At 20.9% G+C, this 21133-nt stretch overlaps 3 protein-coding genes and 1 long non-coding RNA gene across 4 annotated transcripts; all 4 read left to right on the top strand.

The window, feature by feature from the left end:
* Nucleotides 1–3134: 3134 nt before the first annotated feature.
* Nucleotides 3135–3365, top strand: LOC105368059 (uncharacterized). The gene is made up of 2 exons (XR_913087.1): nt 3135–3198; nt 3296–3365. It is a non-coding gene; the product is annotated as an uncharacterized LOC105368059 (long non-coding RNA).
* A 342-nt stretch (nt 3366–3707) lies between these two features.
* Nucleotides 3708–8010, top strand: LOC105368431 (zinc finger protein 569-like). Its single transcript, XM_011507441.1, has 7 exons — nt 3708–4118; nt 4493–4714; nt 6052–6111; nt 6210–6869; nt 7193–7264; nt 7642–7917; nt 7970–8010. Exons 1-7 carry the CDS (start codon nt 3788–3790, stop codon nt 8008–8010), a joined length of 1662 nt encoding a protein of 553 aa, XP_011505743.1. The 5' UTR covers nt 3708–3787.
* Nucleotides 8011–12098: 4088 nt separating this feature from the next.
* LOC105368057 (chymotrypsin-2-like) lies at nt 12099–15677 on the top strand. The gene is made up of 4 exons (XM_011506966.1): nt 12099–12167; nt 12495–12814; nt 14567–14818; nt 15479–15677. Exons 1-4 carry the CDS (start codon nt 12122–12124, stop codon nt 15644–15646), a joined length of 786 nt encoding a protein of 261 aa, XP_011505268.1. The 5' UTR covers nt 12099–12121; the 3' UTR covers nt 15647–15677.
* Nucleotides 15678–17635: 1958 nt separating this feature from the next.
* LOC105368430 (chymotrypsin-2-like) lies at nt 17636–20768 on the top strand. The gene is made up of 4 exons (XM_011507440.1): nt 17636–17681; nt 19213–19541; nt 20213–20464; nt 20564–20768. The coding sequence occupies exons 1-4, from the start codon at nt 17636–17638 to the stop codon at nt 20711–20713; spliced, it is 777 nt and encodes a 258-aa protein (XP_011505742.1). The 3' UTR covers nt 20714–20768.
* Nucleotides 20769–21133: the final 365 nt, after the last annotated feature.

Here is a 21133-nt window from a genome sequence, read left to right as displayed (position 1 = left end):
ATTTTATTTTTCACTTCATATAATTTTCTAATTTAAAATTATTCTATGTACTGAATAAAATATAGTCGAATTTCTTTATTGTCTGGGAGTTAAAAAAAAAATAATATATATATATATATACATACATATACTTAATTATGTATTAATACTTACAATATGATTATTAAAAGTTAGGAATTTAAATAGCATAATAAAATTTGTAAGTTACAGATCTTCTATACTTTGGACATACATTATTTTGCAACATCGTTGTTAAAACGATTTATTATTGATTATAGCATGTTAAAATAAAGAATAATAAAGAATATTAAATTTCTTTAACCAAGTACTATTTTTCCAATATAGTATATCGTTATAAAATATAAATAACATTTACCGCGATTTAGGGTTGATTAACTCAACAGAATTTTGCAAAAAATACTATTTTATGTAAACTTTATAACATAATTATTACATTCACAAATTTAATAATAAAGCCATGATATAACCCCGAGTTATAAATACAGGATAGGTCATTGTTATGTTATAAAATATAATTCTTTACGACACGAGTTGTTAGTTTGTTTTAGATAAGTAAGGATTGATAATATATTTTGACGTCGAAAAACAATCCTTCGATCGACTTCCATGAATTTGTTTGAAAACAATGCAGCAGAAACAATATATGAAGAGGTCAATGATAAAAGTTCGAATAATTTCTGCATATAATAATATTATTAATAAAAATATTAATAAATAGTATTAATAATAAATTAATTATTTGTAAATATATATGATCGAGTAATGAATTTTGAATTTTTGTATCAAAACGAAGTTTTAATAAATACGGATAAAAATGATAAAATTATACCTTAATGTTTTGATATTAAATTAATTGATTATACACAAACACAAACAAACACACGCACGCACGCACGCACGCACACATTAATAACAATAATATTAATCTTATAGTAAATTCAAAAAAGTTCTTCGGTTTTTTAATATTTATCTGTAAATTCATGGTAAATTCGTTGAATAATGTCTAAATCCGAAAAACTATTTATAGCTTAATATTAGTAAGAAAAAATTAATTCTAATAAAACTTCTTGATTAAAAATGATTGTTGATTCATATTATAATTTTTTTTTTATTATAATTTTTTGTGATTTTCTTTTTTTCAATCATTTACTAATATATCTTAAGGATATTTTAATTTTAATATTCAACAATATTTTTAATCGATGTATTAAAATGTCTATATATATATATATATATATATATATATATATATAAAAAAATTTTTGAAGAATTGAATTATTATTATCATTAAATTAAAAAAAATTTTGGGTATCATATATTTACAGCTATAGTTGGTATCGAGCATTTCTTAATTCTTAGAATCACAAAGTCTTAACTCGAAGCATGAGTAACGTTAAATTAGACAAACATCTGTTACATTAGTATATCATTTTTCTATCATTGAATAAGTAGCAATTTATTCAATTATAGCTGAGTTCAATATAAATGTGACAATCTAATTTTTAAATAGTCAATTATCAAAAAAAAAATTACACACACAAATGGAACCGCAATCAAAGGGTAACTATATTTATAAAAATCAATGCAATTTGTTGGTAAATTGAAAAGATTTTGATAAAAATATTTATAATATTAATATTAAGAGAAAAAAAAATTTAACTTCTTTATTATTTTTTCAGGAAATAATTTCTTCATAATAGATTCATCTTGTATAAAAGAAGAATTGAACATTTCTAATAATTTTATTTATACATGTTTGTATTTTATTAAAATCTATAATATTTTTATAATATCTGTATATTTTTAATACTTAATGCATTATATTTTATTCTATTTTAGATGACGAGATACCAGATGGTATTAATAATAACTTAACTGACAAGACTGCGAAGAATTTTGTTTACGTGAAATTGGGTAATTGTATTTATTTATTCATTTGTGCGCTCTGTTTATTCGATTAATAAAGCTGTAAACACACATGTCAATACCAAGCAATTTTTTAAACTGTTTTTATTGCTTTACAGAGAACATCGATGATGAGCATAGATGTTCATATTTATCAGATTACGATGGTATGTAAATAATTTATTAATTTGTTTTAAGAAAGTATAAACATTACAATGGATAAAATTGATATTTTCTAATCGTCCTTTTAAATATAAGAGTATATTATTACATTTACAAATGAAATGATGAAAAATATTGATAAATTCATTGTTAATAACATTTCAATATTTATATTACTTGTTTTAATTTAAATGCCAACCGTACATACTTTAGGAAATTAGAAATAAACAAAGTTTCATTTATAGACAAAAATTATTTAAATATAATAAATGATAAATATATAAGTGAAAATATATTTTTAGAAATAAAAATTAATAGTACAGCACTAAAAGAGCAAAATTCTAAGTTTAGTAAACAATTGTTCTTAGAGGATTCTGATTTAAATTCGATACAAGATAATCCCACTAATTTAATTCAACAAGAATATAATATTGCTAATGCTGATTCGAGCTCGTACGATGATGATTTCATTCTCAAGATATCTGATACTTCGGGTACGTAATATCGTAAAGACTTCATAATAAATATTTAAATAATATTTTATTGTTATTTATTACATAAGATGATAAATTGGAAGAAAATGAAATAATAACACAGAGCTTTCGGAATGCATTAGTTAATGATAATACGATTTTTAAAACTGAAGGTAATATTTCTTACTTTATACCGTATACCGTATACCGTATACCAATATGAAATTTGGTATTCAAAAATGATATTATGACGATATAAAGCAATAATACATTTTATATTTAAGATAATTATATGGATAATAATTTAAATATTACGAAATCAAATGTGCAAACGATTAATAAATTCACAACTAGATCATATGAAACAAGAGGAAAGCGTAAATTAAATACAAGTGAGATAATTACACCAAACTCATTCGTTGATTCAAATACTTTATCAATTGAATCAACAAAAATAAAATATGGTAACAGCTTGAATTATCTCAATTATTTTATTTATAAAAATTAGAATAATTAAAATTATGAGAATTAAAATAATGTAAAATATGTATAAAAATTTAACGAAATATTTTAGATAATAATGTAAATGAAACGGACGTTACCGAAAATCTTTTAAACGCTTCTGAAAGCAAAATAAGTAAGTAATAAAAATAATTTAATTATTTTATGCTAAATTAACGTTTATATCATTTATCGTTATAAATTATAGAAAATGTAACGTGTAATATTTTTAGATATAAGTAACTTCATCCTTAGATTTTGTTTGAGATGCAAGAACACGAGTAAATGCATTGGCCAACAAATAAAAAAATGTCAAAATTGCAAAGTTGATTTGAAATTTAAATGTTTACTCTGTGAAAAATATTGCAAATCGAAGCCTGGAGTTTACAGTCATCTACACCACTATCATTTATCAAACTCAAATTATTTTAATAGAAATCAAATAGGTATAATATTACGTTTCATTAATAAAACGATGATGAAAATTATTTATCAAAAGTAAATTACAATTAAAATAAAATAAATAAAGTATTGAAAAACAATTTTTTTTTTTTTTTTTTTTTTTTTTTTTAATAATAAATCCACATTATTTTGCAATTAAAGTAATTGTTAATTGACGATTTTCAGAAATTAATAAATGCTCCATTTTGTTTTGTTTAAAATGTAATAATACATGCAAAGTATCTGATAAAAAAATTGTAATATGCCAAAAGTGTAAAGTAAAAATGGCTATGGTATGTTTAATATGTAGTAGACATTATAAGACGGTCACTGAATTTTATTCACATTTGCATAAAGAACATCCTAAGCATTTTTCAAAAAATCAAGATCATCTTAAGCAATCTGTAAAAGATCGGGACTATTTGAAACAGTTGATAAAAGATCAAGAACAATCCAATAATTTTGTAAAAAATCAAGAACATTTGAAATATTTTGAACAGGCTCAAGAGAATCCTAAGCATTTTACAAAATATGAGGAAGATTTTAAGTGTTCTATAAAAGATCAGGATTATGCAAAATACTTTATAAATGATGCCAAAAATATAAAGAATAAAGGTATATGATTTTTCCATTGTTCTTATATATCATTTATATTATTTTAATTGCTTTGCCAAGGTATCGATTACTTAATTAACTTATTTTTTGTTTTATTAATCGATTGCCCATTATTTTGCAAAAATGTTGTTAACTTAGCTTTTATTTATTTATAATTTTCAGGCGAAGGAAATTTAACATTATTTCATAACTTAATATTACCTTTTAACTATTACTATACTAATACTATACCTTATTAATATTAGTATCGAAAATTAAAAATTTAAAATCATAAAATATATTTACTTATAATTATTTTACAATATAAAATTTATAAATCTATTTATGAATTTTGATTACAAAATATATTTTTTGATTAAATAAATGATTTACAGATGTTATAAATAAGAAAATGTGCGTTAAATGTGGTATACAGTTTCAAAGTAATCAAAGTTGGTTTAATCATAATAAATATTGTGGTAAAGAGCCTCATTTATCTTGCGAGTATTGTCCACATAAGACTAAATACAAATGGAATTTGAAGCAACATAATGAACTGAAGCATTCCACGATTATTTCTTCAAAACTAAAACTCCAATCTGGTTCTCTGGAATCTGGTAAACACTTGTTTGAACAATTTCTTCTTAAATATAGTTAAATTTATAAATAAAAATTAAGGTATAGATATATAAAAGTACTTTATATATATATATATATATATATATATATATATATATATATATATATATATATTTCAAATTTTAAAAATTAAAATATTTACTTTGATAATGTTATTTGATGCGACGTGATTGTTGGTACAATATTATTAATTGCGTATATCAATTTAATACAATCCTAATCGTACCAACCCAATGTTACATAATTAATACTTCTTATAACATAATCATTATTCAACTTAATTACTATTTAATATATATTGCATATGTAATGTAATTATTATGTAATACAATATAATTAAGAACGTAATAACGTAACATAGTCTGAGCTTGAATTTTAACAAATTCCAGTCTTGTCTTTGAATTCTAATAACAACTTGGATTTTCACTCGATTATGACTTCAATATTTTGTCATAATAATTGCTTATATTTTAAAATGTAAATTTAAATTTATTCGAAAACTTACATTTACTCCATTTTCTTTATTACAATAGTTAAATTATCTTTCGATTCTTGTAAATATTTTAGAATTTTAAGTTATATTTTAAATTAATGCTAGATAAGTTTAAAGTATTCTACTTTCAAATTTAATAGTGTTAAATAAATGCAACATACAAGTTACAAGAATATAATATATTCTTTATATTATATTTTTCTTAAAATCCCATTGCATTGAATATTAATTTGAAGTATTTAAAATGGCGATAATTTAAATGTAACTTTAAAATTAAAATAAAATTAAGAAAACTCTTTAAACTTTCTAAGAGCTACTAATGCGATGAAAATTTTTTTACGCAATCAAAGATATTTTAATCAAATATATAGCTTTCATCAAATATGTATAAATCACGGTTGCATAAATTAAATCATTTACAATTACATTATACGGTTAATATTTATACAATATAATATACATATTCTTGTTTATAATGTTGAAATGACTAGCTGAGCTATATTGTCTTTAATATACAGATAAGTTTATATTTGCATTCGTAAATAAAGAAATTCCGAGCGAATATCACGAGCAAACCTAAATTAAGCAAGATTTTTATGTTACTTTTAATATGAAAGTAAATTACTAATTATTTGAACTTTAACATTGATTATTATTATTCTTTTTTGTTATCAATTCATAAATAAAATAATAAATTCAATTTTAAAAATTACACTAATATTTAAATTACTAATTTATATTTGCACCTGTAAACATTGTATCATTATACGATTATAATTTTAATTTTATTGATTAGTAAATAATAATTATTAATTATTTTAGTTAGTGAAAAAGAATCAAAAGGTGATGATAGCCCATTTATTACAACGCCAAATAAATTAAGTGGGTCTTTATGCATATATTTATATATATATATATATATATATTAACCATAAATATAATAATAAACTTATCAATACTTATACGTGTATGTATTTCAGGCATTCTTAACATGACCAAATATTATTGTCATAAATGTGATCAAACAATTAATGACATACAAAAATTTGATAAAATCTGCAAGAAATGTGGAAAAGAATTAACATTACAATGTATAAAATGTAATAGATTTTATAAAAAATATCAAAGCATGATCTATCACTTGCAAAGTAAATGCGACCCTCAAACGTATTTTCATTGTTCAAAGTGTGATTATACAACATCAGTTTCAAATTTAATTAAGAAACATGTACTACGTGTACACGGAATTAATTATAAAACAAATACAAAAAAATGTGTAAAATGTGGCAAACGATGTAGATCACTATTTGAACATACACGTTGTTGCGAAAAAGAATCGAATAATGTAATTAGAAACTTATCAGATATTCGAACGGATAGAAAGAGTTTTATCAAGAATTTAGGAAGCCGTGTTTCGCCACGTAAGAATGAAATAATTAATACTGTACATAGTTCAAATAATACTAAAGAATGTTTGAAGTGTGGAAAAACATATGAAAACATTAACCATCATATAGAATTTTGTCAAAGAGATAAAATATTTTCTTGTGAACTATGCACTTTTAAAACTAAGTACAAATACAACTTAAAGTATCACATGCAAACGCACAAATCAAAGACTGAAGCTGCGAAGATAAAAGGTATTAATTTTGTTCTTAATGATTAAATACTAAAAATCTAGGCTGATATAAAATTGTATAAATTTTTTAATTATAATTTTTTAAACACAGTTTCTCGTATAAGACTTCGAGTTATTATTATGTGTAAAGATAATTTTTTTTAATTATCCGACTTTTTGTAAAGGTCAATAATTTTAGTATTAATATCTGCTTTTTCTTTTTCTTTTTTTTTTTTTTTTTTTTTTTTTTTTTTTTTTTTCTTTTAACGTAATTCATACATTAAAAATTGTATATTTGATAAATAATCGCAAAATTTCACTGTTTATATAAAAATAATTTTATAGCACAAGATGGACTCGAGCAAGTACTAAAGCAAACAAAAAAAGTAATAAAACAGAATAACGCAATTAAATTAAGTGAGTAGATATATTTATATCAAATATATTTATATTTCATCGGAATTTTATAATTAATATTTTTAACGCAATAATAATAATGTTTAAAAAAAAAAAAAATAAAAAAAAAATACTGTTAATAATTTTGTTCTTCTAACTTGCCGTTAAAAAGTTATTGACAATTTTAGTCCAAATATCTTCAATCACAGTTTTAACTAAAAGTGCCAATGAAAATAAATCACATATATTTATTTATGTAATTCTTCCAAAATTCATATACATTTTTTAAAAATATTATTCGAGTGAAGAAATAATAGCCCATACATTCAATATAATATTTTCAAACGCATACATCAATCTACTAATTTCATTCTTAAATGTAATTATTGGTTTCTTAGAAATGCATAATGTGATGGAATCATATTGTCCAAAATGTAATAACAAAAATATTGCAAACAAATATGTGACAAAATGTCGGAAGTGTCGTACAAGGCTTACATTTAGATGTGTTCAATGCAACGTGAAGTACCGTAAACTGGCATCGCTTCAATTGCATACGAAAAATCACAATTCTGAAAACTCTAGAAACATTGAATGTACTAACTGTAACAAGACCTTTGCTATTAAGAAAAATTTTCAGATGCACAGGAATATATGTATGAAGGAGCTGAGCTGTAAATGAGACTTTTTTCTGAGAATTCCATATTTAAATGAATAATTTTGTAGTATTTTACACGCTAAAAGCTTCTGAAAAACTTGGATATTAAAATCATAATAAGATTGGATAAAGACATGTTTTCTCCAAAAATTCTTCATGTTGAGTGATTTAAACAAATTTTGAGCATTAAATACATTCAATTGTAGATATTGATTATTTTAAGTTTCTTAAACAATGCTTATAATTGTTTATATCATTTATTACATTATACTTTTTTGCAAAGTCTGCATATATCAGATTATTTAAAATATTGCAAATACTTGAATTGTATTTGAAAAATTATAAATTTTAAGTTTTTAATGTAACCAACTAATTTTATAACATAGGCAAATATATATATTATATATATCCTTATCCAAGGAACACAAATATCAAAAACTAAAAATAAATTTTGAATATTTTTAATTTCATATCAACATATAAAATCAGACATAAGTAAATTTATAAATATTTTTACTGAGAATTAATTAAAATAATTGGATAATAATTTTTAATTATAATTGTTTATAACTAGTTTATAATTAATTTATTAATTTATAATAATTTTTTTTCAATAGTCGATGCTTAGATTGGTAATATACAATATACGTATTTAAATATTTTTTATGCGTAATATTGGTTTCTCGTTTATAAATTGATAATAACAGATAATTATTTTTAATTACTAATAAATATTTTTCCAAATCTTATTTTATTCGATATTTTCATTCTTTTCAAACAATTGTATCAGCTTTTGAAATATTTAAAATTTTGTTCTTTAAAATACTTTAATCAATCTTTTATTTGTATACATTAAAAAGCATTTCATTAATTTATCTTCAATTTTTCAAAAAAAAAAAAAAAAAAAAAAAAAAAAAAAAAAAAAAAAAAAAAAAAAAAAAAAAAAAATTAATTTTCTAAACCTTATTTCTAATTCAAGAAAAAATAATGTTATAATATATTTCCTAATTGATGTCATGTATAATAATATACAATATATGATAGAGTGCTTGGGAAATAGCTATTAAAACATATCAAAACTTAAAATTTAATAATAATTTTAATGAATAGAAAGTAAGATTTTAATATTAAGAAACAATTTATTGTATAATTTTGTAATAATGTAATAACTATGTCATATAATAAATTCTACAAATCGATAATTTTTAATTTTTTCTTTAACGCAAAATAAGTAAATTATTTTTATTTGTATAAATAGAGAAAAGATAGTATTATACATTTTATATTAAATGTTATTTGTAATTACTAAAAATATTTATGCTCATAAAATTGATTATGTCGTATATATGCGTGCAATTTAAAAATTGTATGAAAAAACTGAACAAACATACACAGAAATAGATTTAATACTCGTCTAGTTAGTACAAAATTTCATAAATATATATGATATTTACAAACACTTGTGATTATATTTTTATATCCATTATGTGCACGGGAAACTTATCATTTTATCATTATTTACTTTGAATTAAAGCACACTTTTTATGTGTACATAAGATTTATGTAATATTTATTTATAAATATCAATTTGAAATATAAATTAGATGTTTTTGTTTTAGAAGTTATGTTCTTAGATTGTTTTTGTAATTTTTTGAAGTCATTTATTAAGTATATGAGATAATTTACAAAATTATCTATTGTACGATAGCTTAAAAACTTTATAAATATAGAGTATCGTGTATTGCAATACTTTATCGGAAGGAAGATCAGGGACCGTTTAGAGTTAGGAAAATTAACGAAAATATATCTATTATAACATATGCATAAGCTACTGTGAATTGGTCTGCATCAAAATTTTTGTTTAAAGAGGAAATTATATAAGTTATTGCGATTGATTGTATATAAGTAGCGATTACAAATATTACGAAGGAAACATAAAATAATACATGTTGCACCGATTATAGTGATATTTACTATTATAATTAAATTTAGTTTGCATATGTGTTTTATTAAGGAATAGAAATTGAAAGTCAACATAATAGTATTCATACGAGAAACCACGACATTATCTCTCGTTGAACGGTAGATAATAATTTCAGTTAGGTTGCCAATATGGAAACCTCTTATGCTGGAATGTATCTAGGTCATGTTTATGTTTTTTTTTTTTTTTTTTTTTGCATTAAATAATTAGTCGGTATTTTTGTCATTTGTCATTGAAAATGCAGATCAATTTAATCATCTTATTCGTGTACGATTATATGGATCTCTCAATATCTGCGATTTATATCTTATTGTTATAATACTCAACGTGCATTAACTTATATGAAATTACATTCCTTATCGTATATAAAGTATATATTCAAGTTGTTCAAGTATTACTAAAAGTATATAAAATTTATTTCTATGTAATACTTACCTAATACTTCATAATTTTTCAAATCTATTTTAACTCCATTAAGCACAACTATGTTAAATAAATACAAACTTTTATTATTAGAAATTGAATATATAAATTAAAACAATTTTAAGTATTTAACATGAATTGATTTTTTTTTTTTTTTTTGTTAACAACGATATTTACTTTTGATAAGTTTTTGTTTTTGTTTTTTTTTAATAAAAAATAGTCAATTTCATAAACTAATTAGAAAACTTTTCGTTAAATATCGAATTCAATTTTTAAAGGTTAGCAGATACAATGAAATGTAGTGCATTTTCTATATTTTTTTAAAGAGATAACTTTAATAATTAATAATAATAATAATTAAATGTGCTTGACGAATTTATTCGAAATGGAATATTTATTATCATATAAATAATCATATATACATAAACGTATGTAGGTAAAATTATAAAGCATACATATTTATTATTCTTATTGAAAAAAAAAATATATATATATATATATATATGTTAATATTTTTTTTTTAGAGAAATATTTTATTTATAATAAAGATTGGCAATTTTAATTTCTCAAGATAGTTCGTAATTATTCAAACTGTTATTACTTTTGCCCAGTATTTGAAAAAAAAATTAGTATTTAAGCAAAGATTTTTTAAAAATTTCAATCGTTGTGATTCTTTAATAATTCAACTAATTAAAATTTTTTATTTTGAAGCTACACAACTGGTTTCGTCAAATATTAGATAAGCACCTATCATAATTTTATTTAACTTCATAGTTTGATATCTTCATAGGCGTTAAAATAATCATGAATTATTCATTTTATAAAATTTGTATATCAGTCGAGTTTTACGGGTATAATAGGTAGAGAAGATTATACTTCGATGTGCCTCATTTAACTGGTATGCTACTCGACATGTTAATATTAAATTTTACATGTGATTATTAATAATTAGGAGTTAGTGATAATACATGTACTTTGTTAAACTGTAATTTGCAATTTTTTTTTTTTAAGATATTGAAAGCCAATTCTGAAAAATTGGATTTCTATACTATACCTAATGAAAGTGAAAAATTATTTAATTAAAATTTAACTAACAAAATTTATTTATAATTGTTTCTCTACTAGTACATTTCATTCGTTTAAGTGCAAAAAAATCAAAATTAGATTTCGATTTGATGAATTATATTATATTACTAGCAGTTTTATAACTAAATTCTTTAGAATCAACTTTAAATTTGAAAAACAATAGAAATTATAAACACAGAAATATATTTCACATGAGGTATGAAATAACTTTTAATCATTATATTAAATAAGATAATTTAATTTATTTCTAATCAATATTTGATTTCTATTTTTAAATATATTTATTAGTTGAAATTTATTAAATAACTTTCAATCGAGTTACATTTATTGCTTATTGATTTATAATATCTGCAAATATATTAAAATTATATCAAAGATATACTTAATAAACAAGAATTTTTTTTCGCGATTTTTCATATATTTCGTATGTGAAAAGAGCCTTTATCTAATACATAATTTTATAACGCATTATTGAAAGATAAAAAGTACATTTTAATGTTTTGTTTTTTTTTTTTTTTTTTTTTTTTTTTTTTAATATATTTATTTAAAAATAGAACTACGTTTTTCATATTAATATTAATTGTGATTCTTTATGTTTCAAATTTAACGATGATTACATTAAGAAAGAAAGTAGTTTCTTATTATTGCAATTATTTAATTAAGTGTAAATATATACACAGATTTTATAAGAGTTTACTTTTCAGTGGAACACCTCCTACGCTTAACGAAAATGAATTTTCAACTAATCATTATAGTATGCTTATCAATCAATGACGGTAAGATATGTGTATATATATATATATATATATATATATATATATGTATATAAGAATAAAAAATTTTCATGTAGTATGTAATTAAATTGAAATATATAATTTATCTTCAATAAGTTTGATTTTCATTTACCATTATTTCTTATATAATATTTTTAAATTAAAAATTTTTTCATTCGCAACATTTTAATTAACATAATATACTGCTTTTGTAGAATTTATAATGACATTAATTTACAATAAATATTTAATTGACAAGACCAATAGCAAATTACTATTGAACAAAAAATATACGCGCAATATATTATTATTTTTGTTAACATTTTATAGTTGTCTTCTCTAAAAGATTAAGAATCGTTGGTGGTATTGATACAAATATAAAAGAATATCCTTACACCATATCCTTGAGATTACAAGCTGCGCAACATCTCATTTGCGGCGGTGCTATAATAAGCCAGCAGCATATTCTTACAGCAGCTCATTGCTTTGATGATACACGATTATATGAAATTTCAGTCTATATAGGAACGTCTTTGTCCACAAATTACACAATGCCATATTACAGAGTTTGCAACGTACACGCCCATCCTAAATATGATGCTAAGAATGAAATGGCAATGAAAGCACAATACGACATCGCTGTTGCTGTGGTATATTGATAAATATGTTTTAAAAATATTACAGTAATATAATATAAATATTAGAGACGTCAAATGCATAGAAATTTATGTAGCACTATAAATTTTATAATTATTTTACATATAAAAATTTTAAATAAAATACAAAATCTTAAATATTATTAAAATTGTAATTATATATGATATAAAGTATTCTCTCTATCGATGAAGTAAAAGTATTTTTAACGGTTTATTTTATTTATTTTATTTTTTTTTTTACGCATAAATGATAATAATGTCGTTTTCAATCAATTTAAGCATTATATTGCAATATTTTTCAAAAAAAAAAAAAAATATATATATATATATATATATATATATATATATATATAAATGATATACATCACTTTTTAATTAAAATAAATATATTACATATTGAAATTTGTTTCCAATACAGAACTACATATATTATTTCTACATAATTTGAAATTACCATTACAAGTTGGAATATGTGAAAGGAACATATAACGATCTTATATATTACTTAAAATAACTGAAAACTTTATATATTAATTAAAAATATAAGTAAAAATGTATATAAATGCGCATGTAATCTGTGTAAATTAAACGAAAGATATCTTTATATATAGTTCATTTAAAAAATATATTTCATTATTCGGTAGCCAGGTTTATTTTTAATTAAATATTAATTATCTCCAATAGAATATATATTTTTAGAGAATTAAAATATTAGAATATTTGTATTTTGATTAATTTACATTATAATTAAAGAATAAATTATAATAATAAATATTAGTATAAATATTTTATGTACAGTAAAATCATAGACTTTTAATTTTTTTTTTTTAACGACATATTGCAATTGATTAACAATATAATAGATATTTTCAAATGTGACATAATACATTTGTCCAAGTTTAGTCATTCAATTTTATTTATCATTATTATTAAAAAAAGATCATTTCAAGCAGTAGATAATAATTGCGTATGAAATAATATTTGTAGAAATAAACGATAATAGATATTTTATATCTTTTTATATATTTATATATCAACAAAATAAAATATTATCTATGGAAAGTACTTTGTAGATATTATATTAATTTATTTTATCAAAAATCTTATAAAATTTTATATAAAAGATTCTTATGATAATACAGTTTAAAATTGCTTTCGTGCTAACCAATTAAAATTCTTGTAACGTTTAGAACCTTTTGACAAGCTAGTTCTTTCCATAATTTTTAATATAATTCTAATATAAGTTTTTAATCATTGCTTTATCGGAATAGATTATGTAATATAACAAAAATGACAAATTTTATATTAATTTATAAAATATAAATAGAAATTTTACATATATTAATTAATATAAATATTAACTGTTTGAAAAAAAATTGAATTTGTTATTATTGTTATAAGCTTATTATCATACATAATATAATCAAATTAACTTATTCCCTATGTTTAAGGCACTCAGCAACACATTTGTTGAAAAATGAATTCAATAGAAGTATAGTTCTTGTTTATGATTTGCGTATATATAATTTAATATAAATATTAAATAGAAATTTTAATTTCGATTTCAAAATTCAAGATACCTACGTAATAAGATAAGATTATAAATAAATATTCATGTTTTTTTTTAATCAGAGCGCAGAATTTTAACTACCTCTTATACGTTTTATCTATTTAGAATGCAATCGAATACAATAATCAATAAGCAATTTTCAATAAGAAAATGTAAAAATAACAAACATTTTTTAGGTGGTACCAAGAATTATACTCAATGAATATCAAAATGTTGTAAGTCTTCCTAGAAGAAATGTTGGGGTTGGTAAAACTGGTGTAATCACTGGTTGGGGAAAAACAGGATACCCTATCGGAGATACTTCAGAAGTAATACAAATGCAGACAATGACAATTATTAAAAATTCCGAGTGTCAAAAGTATCTGCCGTTTCCATTACATTCTGATCAACTCTGCGCCTTTCAAAGGAAAGGAGTTGGCGCATGCTATGTAAGTTTTCACCAAATATCAAAATTTCAATAATTAATAAAAACTATAGATAAAGTTAAAATTAATTATATTGCATACTTTATAAAAAAAAAAAAAAAAAAAAAAAAAAAAAAAAGACATCTTGATTTATAATTTTTATATTTATTTATTCATTATTTCATTATTTAATCATTATTCAATTATTTATAATTGATTTTAATAATCAAGTATCTACTGAATATAAAAAATTTCATTTATATAAGAAAAAGAGCTTTTTAAAAATAATTTCTATTGCTAATATCGATACATTATCTTTTAAAATTGAAATAATTTATTTAATAAAACATTTTATATTATAATAAATAGCATAAAATACTACATTGTATTATAACTTTTGGTCCAATTTCGTGTTTATAAAATTAGCAATATAAATTTAAATCATCTGATAAATCAACAAATCAAACTATAAATAACTTTAAATAGATATTTAAAAATATCAAATTACAATTTTAATTTACGATAATTAATTTACATTAACAACAAATTATAATATATATCAGATAACAAATTAAAAACAAATTTAAATATCCCATAGTTATTAATTCCATTATTTTAATATGATATTATTTTTGTTTTCTGAACTTAAAAGTTGATATTCACATTGTTGTTATGATTATGCAGGGTGATAGCGGAGCACCGTTAGTTGTCGATGGAAAAATTGTTGCCGTTTCATCCTTTGTTCGTCCATGCGCTATTGGTGAACCGGACATATATGTCAGAGTATATGCTTATTTGAATTTTATTAAGCAGTCTATGGATTGCCCGAGCACTTCATGTTGTTTATCTTAATACAAATAATCGTGATAATAAAAAATAACAATAACAAAAACAATAACAATAACAACAATCACCACAAGAACAACAAAAACAACAATGGCAATAACAATAACAAAAATAATTAATTATATAAAAATAAGATAGAATAAATGAATTTTTAATATATAAAATACATAATGCTTGGATAGAATTGATCTATAAAAATGTGAATTATTTAACGTATTATAGTTATATAGCTATAGATAAAAATTTTAACTACAAATATTGTATCTTAAATGAATGCTTACATGAAAATGTTATTTATTTTTGTAACAAAACAAATAATCTTGTTGTGTCGCCTATTATTAATTTAAATATTAAAAAAAAATAATAATAAATATTTATTTTTCTATTGCACGTTTTGCTTCATATTTGTATAATTTATGAATAATTAGTAAGTAAATTGTCAAATAGCTGTTCTTTGAAAATTAAATTTTGTACGAACATACACTAATTGAAATCCTATTTACCTTATCTGTACTTTTGCCTTTTGTAATAATTAACAGAAATTATAAACAATATTATTTATTTGTTTATTTGATAATTATTGCCTTTAACTCGCACACGCACACACTCACGCACCCTTACTATACACAGTTTAAAAAATAAATGTATACACATATAAATTATATATATATATATATGTTAAATAGGGAAATGTGAATTAAAATGTACATAATTTTAATACATTTTATTGAAATTAAAATAAATTTTTGCAGTATTTTATATTCATGATATTTTTATTTTTATTTTAACAAATCAAGTATTTGATTTTATTTTGTAACTACTATTTCGTGACTGTAAATATATTTCTTAATAAAATTTAATATTTTCATTCATTTCGATTTAAAAGATTAAACATTAATATAACATCTTTCAAGTTATATACGAAATTTATTTACTCAGGATTACCAAAATGATAAAGAAAAATATTGCTAGCATCTATTAACAAATTTTTATTGTTCTCATTATATATATATATATATATATAGAACACTTTTTTATCTTTATATATAGTTAAAAGATAAAAAAAGTGTTCTTATGATACGAAAGTAATAGGAAATTATAGTGTATTTGTAACAGAATTACAATTTGATGGATTTATTATTTAATCAGAATTTACCTAGCAATAATTTTTTTGTATTTCTTATCTATAATATTTTTTGAGACGTAAAATAAAAAAAAAAAAATTATCTTTAAAAAAGGTTTTATATTAATGCAATAAGAAATAAGTATAACAATTTAATTTTATAAATAGTATTTTTTGAATTAATAAAAGTATTTAAAAAAATTTATAGTATTTTTTAAATTCTTTTTTATATGAAAGAATAGACGATAAACTTTGAATGTCTCTATTTTTTTTTTTTTTTTTTTTTTTAAACAAAAAAGCGAATAACTAAAAATTATTAACATTTATATATTACTTCAATAATATTGTTTGTTTAGTGTGATAAAACATATTAATGTTGACAATAGCAAGTTTTACTGATGTTGTACTATAGTATTGAAAATTTGTGTTTATATTGAATAGTATTAACTTATTTTTTAACAAATTATTTCAAAAAGTAATATGATAATGAATTATCAGATAATAAATTATTAATAAATATATAATAAAATAATTTAATTAATACGGTGTATTAATAGGTAATCATATTTTTTCATTGGTTTTAAATTAGTTTATTAGTATGCGGTATTTAAAGGTATTAAATCAACATTAACAAATATTTATCTTAAAATAAAGAAAACAGTATATACAATTTTTGAGCGTTAACGTTTAATACAATCATGTAAAAGTACTAAAGATATAATTTAATAATTTGATTTATGTAATAGTTAGACATATGAGTAAATATAAGTTTATTTACTATTAATTTATAAAATGATAGCCTCTAACTAAGAGAATTTATATAATGGATTGTATCAAATTATAATTCGTATTTATTTTTTATAAACGTTACAATGAAATTTTGTTTAGGAATTTATGTTTGTATAGTATTAAATGTTGGTAAGTTATTTAACTTCAATTAAATTTTTCAAAAAATGAATTATTGTATTTTGAAATACAATTTAGGGATTACAAATGTTTTTGTAGTTAAATATATAATATTTAATTAAACTAAATAAACTTAAATTTGTCTATATATAATTTAGTGATTAAAAGAAAATTCATAAAATCGATATTGATTTCTTAAGAGAATTAAATCATAAAATATACGACATAATTAAAAGTTGTGTTACGATTTTTATTTTACAAAAATAAAGTTAAAGATAAATAGTATTGGGGTTAACTTTTTGGGTTATTGGAAAATACCATGCCTGTGTAATTTCTTTTTTTTTTTTTTTTCTTTTTTTTTTATCGTCAACTTGTAGTATAACAATAAAATATATTAAAATCAAGTAGAATATTAAAAATACTTTATATAATATAAAATATAATAAAAATATTTTTTATAATAAATTATTATTTTAAAACATTCAATGAGCATTATAAGATCTTAAACAATTTATATAAACTTTAATGTTTTTGGGTATATAAAAAAAAGAATATATTATATAAAAAAAACATATATATATATATATATATTCTTAATATATCATACTTTGATTATATTTTGATTATATTAAATAGTAGAATGATCGAGGTTTTATTTTAAGAGATGTATCTCATTAATTCCTTATGAGATTATATCATAACTAATTCTTTTAAATAAATTTATAAAATTTCTTATCTTAAAATTTCCTATACACTTGTATGAAGTTTTAAAATAATGAACTTCGTTTAATTTTATTTAATTTAGTAGTGTATTCAATTATATTTGAATATAATTTAATTTAGAAAATTTAACAGCGAATACAAACGAGTAGTATATATAACATTTAAATGAACTTAATATAAATAATGAGCTCTATGAAAAAGAATGAAGATTAAATTCCGAATAGAATTATTACTACATTGAATTGTACAAATTTGATTCAGCACAAATTTTAGTATGAATGTGATGTAATTTTTATTTAATTTTAATCCTTGAATAATTGTGTTAATGCTAGTAACATCATATATGTAAAAATGAGAAGCGACATAAATTTGTTAAATATATACTGTATATTATTAAGTAAATATTATTATGTTTAAATATATTTGTGGAAAATTCGGACATTTAATTGAAATGATTTAATATTTAATATAAATGTAATATTGTATATATTTAATATTAGTAGTAATGGAATTACTAATTATCTTATTATTGGTATACTAATAAATCGTAAAATATTATTTCTTATTTTATGCATTCTTAAGTTGTAAATCGAAGACTGCAATATTTATTAGTTAATTTTCTTCGCTGTTAATATATGTAATTTTATTTTACGAAAAAAATTAATTACCTATAATAATATCTGAGATGCTTATATTAAAAAACAGTCAAATAATAACAGACTATTCTTTATATGAATTATTATTATTAATTATTACTTTATTCTATAGTGAAAGCCAAGTACTTGGCAAGATTATTTTTAATATAATAATTCTATTTTAGTTGCCAATGCTAAAGATTCGAGAATCGTAGGCGGCCAAAATGCCAATATCAGAGATTTTCCGTATATGGCTTCCATAAAATTAGCTAAAAATATCCATAAATTAGTATGCGGCGGTTCAATTATAAGTGAATATCATATACTCACTGCAGCTCATTGTTTCATAAACTTTGAGAAAACTGATTTAATAGTTTTTCTCGGTAATTCATCTGCCCCAACTGCTTCTGACACTGAGCCTTATTATACAATTGAACAAATCAATGTTCATCCAAACTTCGTTGGAAGTGTAGAACCGTCGACAAGTGTACATAATGATATTGCTATTGCCAAGGTAAGGTTAAACCTTTTCATTATATTACATAGTATTTGTTTATTAATAAAATTCCTTTACGTCATATATAATATTTATAATTGTACAGAATATGAAGTGTACTTGAAAATTTTTAATAAAAAAAATATTTTAAATCTTATTACAATAAATTTCTAATTATTTGACAATATTCATAAATATCTTAGGGATATTTACAGAAGTTTTACAAATTCAATGAGATATTGTTTGGTACTGAACACTGTATTGCTTTATCATTACAGTACAATTTTTAACTAAAATAAATTATTGTCAATATAAAATACTGTGAAAATAGATAATGTATTTGAGCTCATTCATATACAAGTTTCATTATCATTTTTAATGGTTGTTTACTTTTAATCGAAACAAAGAGGAAAAATACATCTATAATATTTATAATGCGTAACTGTTTAACGCTAAATATATATTGTAAAATATTTCGTGTCATTAAGAGATATAATTTGTCGAAATAAATATAATATTAAATAAAAAACAAAAGCCTTTCCAGAATGTTTATAACTAGCTGAATTTAATAAACGTATAAAATGTAATGAAAATAATTTCAGGCATTTTAATTTTTAATACATACGATAAAAACATTCAATTTAATAAAATATCCAATGTATTTCAATTCAAATTGTTTTATATATTAGGTGGGGCCACGCATTTTGTTTAATGAATTTCAAAAAAAAATAGAGCTTCCAAACGTGGACACCAGGCCGGGTTCACTCGCTGTAATTATCGGTTGGGGAAGAACGTCGTATCCGTTTGGTGAACCTGCTAAAGTATTGCAAAAAGCTTTAATGACAATTGTTACGAATAAAATGTGTGAACGCGATCTTCCATTTTCACTTCATAGTCAAAATATCTGTGCATTTCAAAGAGAAAGAGTCGGCGTATGTTACGTATGTATTGAATATATAACGAATTTTAATTTAATGTAAAAAAATAACTATACGTAACTACTTATGTTAATTTTTTTGAATATTTAAAATATTATCTAGGGTGATAGCGGAGGACCATTGGTTAGTCAAGGGAAAGTCATTGGCATTTGTTCCTTTATTCGTCCTTGTGCTATGGGTGAACCAGATGTATATACACGAGTGTTTTCTTACTTAGATTTCATACAGGCACATATATCCACGACAAATTAAATATTACCTTCTATAAACATTCAGTTAAAATGTAAACTAAAATTTAATGTAAAAAACAAGAAATTAATTAAAAATCAAATATATCGTTTGACACCTAAGTAAAGTTCAATAAAAAATTTGACTATTCATAAAACTGTTTTGATTTTCTTATAATATATTTGAATTATTAATATAAAAACAATACTAAATAGTACAAAATATAAAATCATAATATTTTTAATCTGTGTAAATATGTAGCTGATATACTAGCTTTACAATATATTATACTCTATTCGAGGAAGTGCAAGATTTGAATGAATAAAAATTAGAAAATATAAGATAACGTATATATGCATGCGTATATATATATATATATTAATTTTCCTCATATTATTTACTTTTGTTATGATATTTCATATAATATCATAATATAATTATTCT

This window comes from Ceratosolen solmsi, unplaced genomic scaffold (genome assembly GCF_000503995.2).
Source record: "Ceratosolen solmsi marchali unplaced genomic scaffold, CerSol_1.0 scaffold6, whole genome shotgun sequence".
Classification (NCBI taxonomy): domain Eukaryota; kingdom Metazoa; phylum Arthropoda; class Insecta; order Hymenoptera; family Agaonidae; genus Ceratosolen; species Ceratosolen solmsi.
The sequence above is the reverse complement of the archived record's forward strand: the minus strand, read 5'-3'. Positions and strand labels throughout refer to the sequence as shown.